We start from the raw sequence: 14,695 nt of genomic DNA on the forward strand, positions 1-14,695 counted from the left end.
GCATACATTTTCAATGAAAACTTATAAATTAGCGGACGTAGGACGCGAGAAAGGAGGACAGTCGCCGATATGAAAAATATATCTGACGTATAACTCGGTATCTACGATCTTTGTGAAAGGGATGCTGGTGGTGTGACCAGTAGTGAGTAGTTGGTCTGAAAATGGGGGAAGACCGCGATAGATGGAAGCACGTGAAGATTTTATCCCACGTTACCACGCTATGTTTCTCATTTAGCATTTAGGGCAAATTGTTTACTTTTCTTCTTTTTTCTGTTTATAGGTGGCACAAAGAGGTTCTTAGCAATAATTAAATCTAATAAATAGTAGAGCGTTCGTTCTTTTTAGAATAACATTCTTTTCGTAAGTTTTTCAGAACTGTGGAAACTGATCTTTTTTATACTTTTCAAACGATTCTTGGAGGATTTGGAGGATCAAATATATAGGTGATATTTGTCAAAAAATTGATAAAGAGAAATATTGACCTTTATCTGAATTAATTTTCTATATTTTCAATAGTTTTGTGCAAGATATAACAACTAACGCTTAGAATAAGATTAAAAAAGGATAGAATGCAATGAATTCCCTTCGTAAATTAAGTGTTAAATTTCAAAATAATTGGTATGACAGGTTCGTGCGTACGATGACAATTAAAATAACGGCTATCCACGAAATAAAAGTAAAACGAGGGCTGGGGAAACAGTTGATCGTCGATTTGTTCGATTTGTACATATATTGTATTTTCACCTCGTTTCTTTCTCTTTTTCTTTTGTATTATAGCGTTATTCAATAATTCAATAATTTCTTCAAAGGAATAATTGATCGGTATAAAATAAGCAAAAAAGATTGACAGTAAAATTATTATCGATACTGGGAAATGTGCACGAACGAGAATACAAAGGAAACGAGACGAACTCATGCCTCGATATAACAAACGAATATTGTTATTAAATTTTAATAATGCGTACAGAGAAACGAGATTAAATTATTGCAAGCATTTTCGTCGTAAAGGCATTATACAAATTCGAGCTATTTTTGTTTTTTATCCATTATTTTCTCTTTGAATATCGTCAGTTTTTAAGCAAGCAATAAAACGTGTTCTCTATCTGACAAACGAAAAACGTATTTTATCATTTTATTGTCAACGTCACCGTCGAGTTGAATTTTTGTTTTAATCGGGAAACAATTACTTTTACGCGCTTAACATCATAGAGATTGTCACTTTAAGTGGTCGCATTTGTTTCGGTTTTCGTTGAAAAACGTTATATACATATATATATATATATTTCTTTTTTATAATATATATATTTATATATAATATTTATATATATATAAATTCTTTTTTATATGATATTTTTCACGAAAGTATGTAATTTTAATAAAACTGTGAAATATATACACATTAGAGATATTTAGATGGCGCTTTTGAACATGTATCGAAATACATGGTGGACACGTGGTACGTGAAACGCGCATCAACGAATTAAAGATCAATGGTTAATTGTGCTTGCTCGTGATGCTCAATTGCATATACACATTAATAATGATATAAAATAGTATGTGATCGAGTATTTTTCAATTATCGGTAAGTTTTCTATTTTCATATTCAAGTCTTTCATTCGTGATCGCTTATACTCTACTCTATCGATACTCTATTCGTACATGCGATATAATATCTCTGAGAGACGATGCTGAATCGTTGAAACATCATCGTTACAGCTGGTACAAGTCGTACATATCAAAGCTGTTTTACCCAATAATTTGCCAATTAATAATATCAGTAAATTTACAAGAGTTAGAAATAATAGATTATACGATAGACTTGCGTTGTATGGTTTTATAATTTTCTTGGTCAAATACGATAATCGGGCAACTCGTAATTTGTAACATTTCGTATCCTTTATTATCAGATTCGTTACTGTTGCTGTTATGCAAAAGCGTTTATTAATATCGGTGACTTGCGATATACGAGCCGTAAAATTCCAATAATAATAACATTAACTCGATTCTATGAAACGAGCGAGAAATTTATTAGATTTGTTTCGCTCAAATTTATCGTAAATAATTTGGCAAAGGTTTAAGAGAATTTACGAGGAAGATATTATTTACATGGCTATTATTTATTTCGCAAATATTCGTAAGTTAGTATCGTTCAGCTAGCGAAAATTACACGCAACTACCGACAATAGTTTTGGAATAATAACAAGGGAACACGATAATGCGAACAATAATCGGGACGGCAGCAATAACGCCGATACTCTAATTTATCGTCATTACGTATTAAATGTTTTATCGCGTAGATCGCGTTTGATATTTTATTAATTAGCCCAAGTGTCAACCTTTAATCATCGTGTATTTAAGCTTAATAACATTTTAATAATAATCCAGTACAACACGATATCGTTACTTTTGTCACGATCGAACTGAAATAATACGAATTTTCCGCCAAGTGTTCCGATCGGTTACACGGTTGTAAAGCAAAATTGGAAACGTTCACGAGTTATTATCGGACAAAGTTTAGCGTAATATTTCGATGAATCGATTAGCCGAAAATCGAAAGTAATTCTCGCGCAATTTGCCAAGCAAAGCCCAATAAATTCCTCCCTTATGATCTTTTTACCTTTTAAAAGATCGATTTATCCATTGTATTTGAAGATTACAGTACGAAAGTACGCGACAAGCTTTTCCTGATTTTACAGAAGAGCAGTTTTTTTTCATTCGATATCATTCGATAATCGAGCGAATGTTGCTTTATCGAAATCGTCTTTCAATTTGCTTTTGAGCTACTCGATAACTTTCGAGTTATCGTTAAATATCGTTCAAATATTGCTTCTCATCCTATCTTTCTAAGGTATTTTAAGGATCTGCTTTGTATTTTCAACTGTGCGATGTTAAATAAAACGTTTAACCAGAAAGTGACGTGAAAATGAAAAAGTCAATGAAACTTTACTTATCAGGTTTCTTCTCCTGTAATCTTCATTTATGAGAGAGAGAGAGATGTGACGCGTAACGTGGTATACCGATCGCGAGTACATGAAATTGTAAGAAAAGTACAGTGTATAACGCGAACGTCACGCGTTTGTAATCTCTTTCTTTCTTTACTCGCATGTTTTTTTCTCCCGATTTGCATGTTCCACGAAACATTGGCATTTCATTTTTCCCATCTTTATTTTGCTTCAGGCAGGCCTTGTCCTTTAAAGCAATTTCAATGCACGAATGGTAAATGTATACCAAGGCCGTGGGTCTGCGACTCAATGGACGATTGCGGTGACAATTCCGACGAAACCAGCAAATGCGAAGGTGAGCGATATGGGAAAAAAAAAGAAAAAAAAAAGAAAAAGGACTCGCTCGTACGTCCTACTCTTTCATATTTTATTCGGTATAAAAGTGGTGTGCGATAAAGAACGATTGGTTCTATCGATACCTGATCGTAATCGTGCATGTCCGATTCTCCGATCGGTAGATTAACGCGAATTTGAAATCAATCGACACCACTTTACCAATACGAAGTGTTATTTGCAGCAATAAGGAGTCAGCTGCGACGTTTAAATCGTATTTATCGAAAGAGAAAGGAAGACGTAGGTTTCATATTGAAAAGTGCGAAAGCGTATTAATCTATTAATCTATTAATCTATTGATCTATTGATCACGAGTATTAGTTGGCTCGTGAATTTACAGCAGTTTCGAAAAAGCGATGCATCTTCGGTTGGTTTTGTTTTCGTGGCAACCGCTTCCTACGTCAATCTGATATTTATTCGCTCGATTCCTTGTATTTCTGCAAATAATTCCTACGCTTGTGTTTATCGGCTGTTAAGTAGCGGAATTCAAATAATTCGAACAGACACGCGCAAAATACTCGACTCCAAGTATCATTTTCAAGTTTCGAGAAAAGTCGCGGTTCTTGAATTGAAAGGGACAACGCTGAAGTAGGTCGATTTTTTCTGAACTCTGTGTTCAAATCGTCAAGCTTTTCTAGAAACAATCGTCGAACGTGTCTACGGAAGCTTTTCGTATTCTGCAACGATTTTTACGTATCGTACTTTATCGTTCTCGAGAGTCTCGGATGCACCAAGAGAATTTCACGGAATTCGAGCGGTTCGATTTAAAGCGATTTGACTAACGAGAAGAAGAAGGATATAAACTTGGAATGGTATTTGAAATCGAGTAAATAACAGGTTCGAACATCGGAGCGACGAATATTTCGTTGTTCCGTTCGTAATGGAGGATCGTATGAGATCGGAAATGATTTAACGCGTAAACAGAGAAACGGAGAAACAGAGAAACAGAAAAACAGGAAAACAGGAAATAGCGTAGAAAAGAGCGGAGGAAAAACGACTGAAAAATTTCGCGTAAATCTTTATTAAAAATTGTCCGTGTCCCTGGTCGGTCGATCAACGAAACTCGCTTTTCCGTCGAGTGGCACGTAGAAAATCGACGAAGAGACAAACTCGGTCGTTTCGTTGTATCGTAAATCCTTCGATCGAGAGTTCGCAGGACGAAATGTCTTGGAAAGACATATTTCCTAGTTTTACCTGCGACGATATACCTGTATGTTTTACAATGTGCTTTTAGTCGGAAAAGGAAGGAAAATGTTAATCAACGATAGACGGTTGTCAATGACAAACCCGTGTACTAAATAAAAGATCTAACCGTATCTGTCGCGTCTTCTTCTTGCGATTGAATGCAACACGAGTACACGCGTGTGCGTTTGTTAAAGCAACTATCTCGTTGGGAAACAAGACGTGTATAACGTTGTTTACTTTCTTAAACGTACGTAGTTAATACGTCGTAGCAGATCGTACAATAGTACATATATATGTACGCGTTTGGGGCTAGGTAACGCGAAACTACGTTCGAAGCAACGTTGAACGTAGCGCTTTTTCCCCGTAAACTACGAGATGGTGGCGAGGGATCGATCACTCGGATCGTTTCACGCAACTTGTCTATCGTGCTTTCGATAGTTTGGAAAAACGTGGCTTAAATCAACTTGGAGCAACGAAAAATCGATGCTTGTATAAAAAGAAACGTAGCTAGATGGAATGTCGGAAACGTTTGAAATCATCGAATCGAAGTTACATTGAAATTTTTCATCGAATTTTGATTTATACATTTCTGGAATTATTTATGTAACGCGCATTGGCTAATATCGCGATTATCCTATTACTACCGTAACGCGTAGTGGCAAATAACAGATTTCCAATTTCACGTTGCGCGTTATGGCTGGAATTGTTAGAGAAATTTTATCTCAAAGAAGATCAAATTGTTTTGCCGTAGACGCCGTACAATTTCTCCGCGATAAAATCTTTGTTTAAACATTTTTATGTCGATGTTCAGGTTGGTGTATAGAACATTGAAAAGGTACAGGAAAAAGCGAAAGACAGTGATTTAGGCAATTTTTTAGTAATAAAATTTAGACCGTTGTTAAATCGAATCGACCGCGTTACTTTGATAAATTCATTTTATCTTGGCTCTCTCGTGCTCGAGATCGAATCGAATTACAGCAATTAAAAGTACGCTTAATTTGTCGTTACAGTGGCAATTTACGGGCTATTTCTATCGGGTTGGTGGCATAGAGACGCGAATATTTTATCGTGTTAAGATAAACGCTCGCAAATATGCAAAAGCACGTATCGCTGTTTACGATAAATTTAGATCGTCGTCTTTTTCGATCTCTCTCTCTCTCTCTCTTTTTCGACGATCGTTTAAGCGAAAGATACGTATAGACAGGTCTGTTCCAGCTCAGAAATATTCGCAGTATTTTCTTTAATCAAATAGCTTTAATCTATTTTTTAGCACAAATGACAAGTTGTCGTTCTAATAAGTAGCAGAACGACGAGAGTTGTATCTTCTAGTTGAGATATCGTTTCTCGAACGTTTATGGATTCGAGCTGATGACAGTTTGATTTAACGAGGCAAACGGATCGCGCATAAAGGCAAGTGAAAATTTCGTTTTCAACGAGCTAGGAAAACCACAGATGGATTTAACAGAGCCGTTAAAAACGAAATATATATATATATATTAAAACGTATAATCGAACGAGATAATTAATTAAACGAAAGGATGATATCGTATCGTGGTAAGTTGAACTGTTTTTCAGAAAATCGACTACTTCTCGATTACTACTTTCTGTCGTGAACAAGATATTTTCATTGACGAAGAACGCGACGCAGACAGAGACAGACGGAAATAAAATTATCGGTACATACAGCTGTTTCCCTTCTATCGTAAGTACGCGATCCTCCGTACAAGTTGTTTTTGTAAAATATAGAAAACGGAAAAGGGATTTGAAAGAGACGCGATATCGATTTTATCGTTTATTATAAAATAGTTATTCCGAATAACTGTATCGCAAGGAATCGAAATCTTTGATTCTATCTGTTTCGATTACATATCGGCTTTTATTATATTTGTATCGGTTTTAAAGGCAATGTTTTTTCTTTGCTCTACATCGGTCGCGAAACGGTTCTACGATCGATTCTTCTATCGATTTTACGGTATAAACGAAATCTTACGTTTCGATGACGATACCTCCTGTACTTTTTATCGTTTCTTTCTGTCACGTTATATCGTCGTAAACCGATTTTTCATCGAGATTCTACGTTTTCAATTATACCGTGAAAAGTATGAATTTGCATAAAAATTCGCGATCCGATTAAGTCCTAATGATATCGTATTTAACTCGTCTCGTTATATCGAAATTTGTATAAATCTATATCGGTCGTATCCTTTCTCGATTATCTCGTATTGAAACGATCCTCGTTAGCCAGCGAGTGACATAAAAGTCAGAAAATCAACGAAAACGTATTTATCATATTTTTTTCTCTCTCTTTCTCTCTCTCTCTCTCTCTCTCCCTATGCTCTCCGCGAATAACGCAAAAGAAGAAAAAAAAAAAAAAAAGAAAAAAATCGCTTGGCATTTCGAATAACCACCGTTATTTGCAAAATGTTTCATCGAGACCAATGCAGATTTATTTATTAATTTGCGCGAATTTCACCATTAACGGTCGGTTGTATACCCAGCGACGGTATAATTGTCGAGTTTATGGTTCAGGAAATCGTACGAGCATTACGCGGCGATAATACGGCAACTGACGTTGATTTTATGCAACTTGACGGACGAATTACGGGGGAACGGTTACGATCTAAAGGAACAGAGAAGAAACGGGATATCGATCGGCGCGATAATCGCGATAATTTGACGAATACGTGATTACGGTTTTGCGTGGAATTCCATAAGAATACGAGCGATAGAAAAAGTCGACGTCCTTGTCGGCCCTATGCTTTTCTTCGTACCGATACATAGGAATCGGCGAGACGTAGGTTCTCGGTGATCTTGCATCAGACAGGTTAAGCGTTTCTAATGTACCTTTTTTCCTAGTCTCGCCGGGGGGCTGCCGAGTCTCCACAGAGGCATCGCTCCGGCGTTTTAGAACGGCCATCGTAAACACTCCGTAGGAACGCGTCCCGGAGATTTCTCTCGAATGACCATGTTAGAAGCGAAGTCGGTTAGAAACGAATCGTAAGAATGAGCGGCCGCGAGTGCGGAAAAACTTGAAATATTATTTCGCTTCCACGTTCTAATTAAATTATAGGCAGAGAAACACGATGAATTACATCCCTTTGTTTTTTTTACAAAAAGCTAGTTGCAAGATTTAGTAGGTTGTGGATCGATCCTACGCCACGGAAATCATCTATATTTATCGTAGGTTCGCAGCTAAACGCGTCGTCTTCGTCGTCTCCTTAAAAATCTTGCTTTTCCTATTATACGATATTGTCGCGTCGCAGACACGAGAAATCGCGGGACCGATAGATCGCCGGTGATCTCGCGTCGCAGTTCGAACGTTTCACGAGTAAGGCGAAGAAATTGAATCCTATAGATCCAACGGAGCGACGGTTCAAAGTGTTACATATACGGCGCTAATATATTCGAGCGCTAATTTACCAGGGTTTTTATATCGAGGTTTTAGTGCCTTCGGAGGGGTTATCTCAGAGTCTCATTATTATTTCGATAGCCGTGGCATGCAGGATGTTTCGTCTACCCGATTACTGTTTCCGAGCGGGTGGCCTTCTTCCTGCGTGTGACGATATCCTCTACGAGTCTTCTTCGATGGACGATTACGTATTTGGCTTTCGTGAAATTTCGAGTTGGGCCTCTGTATCGTCGTCCCTATTCTCGCGTTAAAATTCTTCCGTTTAATCGTAAAATCACGTTAATAAATCGGAATCGATCGATGAAGAAATCGAGAGAAGCTGTCGCGTTTTTCTCCTGCGTTTTATCAACGTTTGATCGGTCGCGCGTTGCGAATTAAATTAAAAAGATTTAAACGGATATCGCGTAGCAATAGCAAATATCTTTATTCGTTTAAACAGCAGCTGATCCTACTTATTTCTAAGTAACGTATCAGTATGTATATTTTATACTTTATGAACGGTATTTTCCCATTTGAATATTTCACTAGCCATTTTTATATTATTTTATATATCGCTTATGTTTGAAATATTTTATTTTAACGAATACGCTCGTTGAAATATTCGATCGAAACGTTAAGTTCGATACTGCGCCGATATTCCAAATAGAATTTTTATCTCCATGATATTATATATTCTACATAACAGTTTTTATTCCCGAGTAACGTGAAATTTTTATTCGTTAACGTTATATATATTTCCATTCACGTTGCATCACTGTATATATCATGACTGTATAAGATAACTAGCTAATACGTATATGGAACAACTGTACGTACTTGCTTGTGCAAGCAGATTCAAAGTCGAAAGAAATAACACTGGAAAATGAAACGACGAATTTCCTCCGAACGTAATTAAGTCGGTATGTCATCTTATTTATACTGGTATTCTGCAAAATAATACGATATTACGAATTTGGCGAACGCGCGTACATTTATCAGGGGTTGAATTCGAACATTAAGATGTCGGGGCGAGATTCGCCCACGGCGAGTCGAGAAATTCTGGTAGAAGACTACGCGAAAAAAGAACAGCTTAGAGCAGGGCGCCGTTGGAAGGAACCGGACGACAGCTATAGAGGCGAACGCTCGTGCCCCGTTCTGCTTCTCGGAACACCGTTGATCATTTACACGCAAACCCGCTTCCCGTATTTTCGTGGATTTCTCGGTCAAATTATTTCTCGAAAATCCAGCAAAACGATCTCTTTATTTCCCCTAATGTAATTCCTCTTTTTCTATTCTACACGTTTTCGTCTTGACCAGTTTCTCTCTTGCATTTTTATTATTCTCTTTCTACTCGGGATATCGTTTCCTTCTCTGCCTCGATGATCGTGCGGTATAAATCGGACGTACAGTCGGATGCGAGAATAATTTCAGCGTGTTTCGCGACTTTGCCGCCGCGGTATCTTTAAAAAACCGAAAAAGCTGTTATAAATCGAGTCGTTTCTTTCTTCGGGATTTTCTTCGAAGATTACGTAATTATCGAAACGATCGGGTAAAATGGAACAGCGTCGTCGTTTGTTATACTTTTTATTTGACGCGAGAAGAAGCCGAAAGAGCCGAGAGTTCTAAAAATTAACTTTGCCGATTAATCGCATTTGATAATCGTACGACGAAGAAAGTACAAAGTATCGCCAAGTATATTGGCTCGAGAAAGCCATAGAAAATGTTTCATTTCGTAATATCGCGAGACTTATTTACTTACTTTATCCAGGTCGTTGTCGCGAAACTTATATACCCCTCGTCCAAGCCTTCTTCGTATCTGACAATAATGCGTAATTGCCTCTTTATTTTCTTATTACGTACGATATAATATCGGTATTTTTACGATACTTTCTTTTGTCAGTGAAAAAAGAGAAAAAGAAAAAAAGAAAAGAAGAAGAGAAAAAAGTGCGGGACAAAGGTTCGACACGGTTCCGTCGTATCGATTATCGGAGTAATTTTCAAGATGAAATGCTCGCGGATGGTCGTTCGGTTCGTGATCTTTGATTTACCGGGCCAGGCGAACCACGACGCGGTGTTTGACTCGAAATTAGCCAATCTTACTCTATAAGCCGGCCGACCGACTGCGTCGTATCGTACAATGTTCGTTTTGTATCGGTCTCCGTTGCTCTGTTCTTTCGTCGAGGATCCTTTCTACCTTACGTTTCTCCTTTCTTTCGTTTAACAGCGTCTCGACCGACGGCGCAAGACCTACATCGCTTGCGTCATCCTCCGTACGAATACCACTCTAGTTTGTTTGTAAATTAGGTAAAAACACACGACGTTTGTAGCTCTTTGCTTTTCTCGAATCTGTTTTTTTCTTTTTTTTCTTTCTTTTTTTTCTTTGTATAATAAAAGGGACAAAGACTTTTGTCTCCTTGATTCGAATATCATCCGATCGTTAAGCGCCGTACGACGAGTGCTTTCATCGTTAAGTAACGTTCGAGTGTCGTAACTACCTACGTATCTTGCAACGTTTTTCAACGTTTCTTATATTTCAATTTCTTCTCTCTGATTAATTCGATCGCAACTCTGTAATCGTTTAAACAATTTCCGACACTTTCTCTGTTAACTTTCAGTTCGAACTGAAGCGAGTAGGATCCCTCGCTCGTCTTTAAGAGCTATCTTTCTACCGCAAAATATTGAGAAATAGCTGCTTTTAAATACAAGCAAACGTTACGTAAAGTATCGCGAAAACATGCAGATTCGATCGATCGTTGTTCCAAGGACGTCGCGAGATATCGAAAAACAATTACTCGCCAGAAATGTTACCGTAGTAGCGACTACGCGAGTAAGATTGATCGCAAACATTCAGATTCGTTCGATCGTTCCTCCCGGAATATCGCGAGATATCGGAAAATAATTATTCACCGCAATAAGTACTACTTTAAAATCCAAGTAAATAAGATCGAGCACGAACGTCTGGATTCGGTAAATTATTCCTTGCAACGAGATCGAAAAATATGGAAAAGAAGTTATTGCCTAGAATATGCTTCAGAGTCGGCAAAATAAAATCAATCGAGAAGATGCGGATTCGCTCGATCGTATCTTTCGAGCGTGTTAGAAAATATCGCGAGAAAGAACTCGTAACGAGCGTCACGTTAAAATCGAGAACCGAGTATATTAACCAAATTAATTTCGATATCGACGAATCGTTCGAACGAAAGAAATCGATTCGCGTTTTTGCTTTTATCTCGTCGTGTATTTTTGCGTATTATCGTCATTGCGATATTTTCTCTATTTGCCAGTAATTATACGCTTTCTAAATTAGAAATAATTAGAAAGAAGAAAATACGACGAAACGATCCGATCGTCGAATTTCGACTTACGCGTTCGCTGGAATATTATTCGATGGAAAGATGGAAAGATATTTAAGAGGATCGCCGGCTACCAGGTTTAGAGTAGCGATTCGTCTCGGCGTTCTTTCCCCGTGCCAAACTTGGTCGGCTCGCCTCTCCCCTTCTGTCTGCGACTTTTTTCTTCTTTCTTAGCCATCTCGGTCGTCGTCGTCGTCGTCGTCTTCTTCGTCGTGGTTGTCGTCTTCTTGGTTCTTTCCTTATGCCCCTCCCCCCGCCCGGCCGCTCGTCGCCTCTTTGCCGCGCCTAGGGCTATCGTAATTTGTAGCGCAAGGTCTGTACCAGGTTGCAACAGAGTTCTCCATTCTGCGGAGAACCGATTCGGCTGTCCGCACAGAGACGTACGTGTACGCGTGTGTATACTATACATAGGCACATGTACGAAACAACCGCTCGGTACCGTATAATTATGGTGAAAGCCAGTCGTGGTCGGTGATCGGCGCGCGGTGGTATGGCGCGTAGGGGCAGCTTCGGTCGAGTCAAGTGGTCGACACATTGGCGGCCGCATCGATTGCTGCCGCTTCTGCTTCTCTCGAGGGTGTTCTCCTTCCTTCGTCAGCTACTTTTCGCCGGCGTATCTTCTACGCTCGTTCGGCGCGTTTCTCGTCCGAGAGAGCGGCCTTCGATTGATCCCAATCGAAGTTTCAAATCGTTAACAAAGCCTGATTGATCCGCGTTCGACGACGGATGAAACACGGGCCAGCCGTTCCTCGCACTTTCCCACGACGGGCATACCCGTTCCACCAATGTCTCGCGATCGACGCGTTATTGCACGCAAATGGCAAATGGTTTTATGCGCCGACGTTATGGTTCGAGTAAAAAGTCGTCGGACGAACGTTCTACGACGAACCCTACGACGAACCATTCGGGTCATCGTTACGGGTTCGTCTCTTACGCTAATTCGTGTACGGACACGATCAAAGAAACGGAAGTTGAACGGAGGTTCGTTTTAGGTGAATTATTCGGAGCGTTGGAAATTAGGACGACTATTCCACCGTAGATATATCGTACCATGTTTTCGCGCCGTCAAACTTTGAACAAACGCGTGAAAATGCAGGGTCTTGTTCGCTACGAGATCCTAAACAACCTCGCGAGAAAGACAAAAATTTGAAAAGTTTGTTTCCTAGGGGGTCGTGCTCGTTATTTCGAACTTATTTCGCTGACGAAATTTAGAACTTGCTTTAGTTATGAAAAGACGTATAAACGGTGACCTAAAATATTTCGCTACACCAGCTGCATTTCTATGCCCAAATGCAAATACGGCATCTAATATTTTACTGTAACGTGCTGCTTACATCGCGTTGTAAGTCCTTTTGGCATCTTTCGCGTGCGCGCAACCAGGCCATGGGAAATAAGACGTTAATATTGCGACAACAGTGCGATATCAAGAGTATCTTTTGTACAGCAGACGGTAGACGCGTCGTAGCGGACACCTTTACCCTTATACTACGACGATGTATCAACGTGAAACAAAAAATGTTGCTTGAGAATACATTAAGAATGTATCGTAGTATACGTAAATAGTATACGTAGTATAGCTCGTCGATAAAGTACGACTCGTCGTTCTACGATAGACAAGGTAGCGAGTTATTAACCTTGCGTTCGTGAAATACAGACGATCGCGTTATACAGAGAGACACGCGTTTGACCAAAATCGGAAAAGAAATAAAGTAGGTCGGCTTATTGATTCGCGGAACGGTACGAGTTATAAAGGAAGGAAAAATGGGGGAAAAACCGGAGGAACTGCGATTCCTGTTCGTTGTGGCATTAATTTCTCGTTGATTTACACGAGTTCCACTCTCGCAGGGCTTCTCCTTCTCTCCCCCCCTCTCTCTCTCTCTCTCTCACCGTCTCTCCGAGGGCTAGCTCGCGAACAGCGCTCCGAGATCTCGATAAGAGAACCGGCTCCCTATTTGATTTATTGTAAATTAGCCGTAGCGAGTCTGAATTATTGCCGTGCTAAATTTCGCCACTGCTTCCAACCGATTGCCGTAAGTAGTTCGATATGGACGCGAATTATGTCAGCAGTTACCCGAATACCGTTTAATTGTCGGCTTCGAGGTGTCTCCGCGGAGTCGGCGATTCTATTACGCGAAAACTCGATCCTCTTGACACGGAAAAACCTCCTACTTGGGATACTTTGGACCGATACGTTGGTAGTATACTTTCTTGCATCGTCTTCTCGAACCGTTCTTTCGTTTCTTACGAATCGAACGCTCTACCGTTTATCGATAGTTTAAGAATCTCATTTTCCCTTCCATCCCGTTTAGACACCGTTCCACTCGAAATCACTTTCATTTGCTTCGCGAAACTGGCTGTTCCCAGCCTTTTGCGCTCTTCCACGTTCTTTCGTTTGATCTTCCGTTTCCAAAAGCTGTCTTAAATGGTCTATATCCGTTTCAAGGCGAAGAGAAAACGTTTCGAACGAAACGGAGCTGAGTGGTTGAATTAGCGCGGTCGGAGATCGGTCGAGGATCTATTATCTACGATTTTCATCGTTGTTCGATTCGAGATTCTAACTCGCAGTGGCGCGAGTTTGCGTGGACGACGCGTAATCCAGAGAATCGAGCTAATATCGTATTTATATCAGGGTATTTATAGCGTGCAGAAGAGCGATTCTCTGCATGGAACGTACGTTGCGCACGGAGATTTGATCGCAGGTGGGAAAAATTTGTGTCGCGCGAGGTCGTTAAGAGACGATGTCGACTTCTATTTAAATTGTCGAGCCAATTCTTTAAACGCGTATCTTTGCGAACGTCGCTTCGTCTGCCGGATGTTACGCGTGCTTCGCTTTCGTTCTTACATTCGGTTCTTTAGATTTTCGCGACGCCGAGACCTCGCGATGTTGGTTTTTCGAAAGCGATCGTATAGCTGTTGCAGTCGCGGATCTGCCCCTGAACAAGTAGAACAAGTAGACTGCAACGTCTACGAAACGCTGCGATGCAACGTGCGATCGCAAAGTGCGAGCGCGGAAAGCAAACGCAACAGCTACGCGATTGCTCGCGAAGAAACCAATACCTTGACTTTGAATATTTTATATGTACGAGCATCTACGTATGTAGTATCGGGAAGAAGGGCCCAAGAAACGTCGAGCTAACTACAGACAATGTCGCGAGAGCCGAGGCGCTGTCGGCTCCATCAATGCATTACCGGGTCCTTCAGGTAAATAGGTAAATAGCAGAAAAGACCTACGTGACCCTGGCTACGAGCGTCTGTAGAACACGTGTGCGGTGGGCCCAGCAATAGACAATAGAGTGCTAAAACGGCCAGAGAGTGTTAGTCGAGAAGCAGAGTGCGAGCTGAGCGGACACGGAGTGTGAGTCGGCGTGCGAAGATATCGTAGTCTGTCCTTTGTTATTGAATATCACTCATTAAAATACCTTAAACTTTAAACT

The 14,695-nt window shown here is 39.9% G+C and overlaps 1 protein-coding gene across 8 annotated transcripts in view; it reads left to right on the forward strand.

Annotated features, from left to right (window-relative positions):
- LOC117207547 (low-density lipoprotein receptor-like) overlaps positions 1-14,695 on the forward strand; it is a 62,956-nt gene that overhangs the window by 866 nt on the left and 47,395 nt on the right. For 5 of the 8 annotated variants that reach the window (XM_033447893.1, XM_033447982.1, XM_033448230.1 and 2 more), the window contains exon 2: positions 3,178-3,297. The exons of the other annotated variants lie outside the window; for them this stretch is intronic. In XM_033447893.1, the coding sequence (XP_033303784.1) occupies positions 3,178-3,297 (120 nt within the window). The remainder of the gene's footprint in view (positions 1-3,177; positions 3,298-14,695) is intronic. 8 annotated transcript variants of the gene reach the window in all.

Source organism: Bombus bifarius, unplaced genomic scaffold, assembly GCF_011952205.1.
Source record: "Bombus bifarius isolate JDL3187 unplaced genomic scaffold, Bbif_JDL3187 scf7180000007964, whole genome shotgun sequence".
Taxonomy (NCBI): Eukaryota; Metazoa; Arthropoda; class Insecta; order Hymenoptera; family Apidae; genus Bombus; species Bombus bifarius.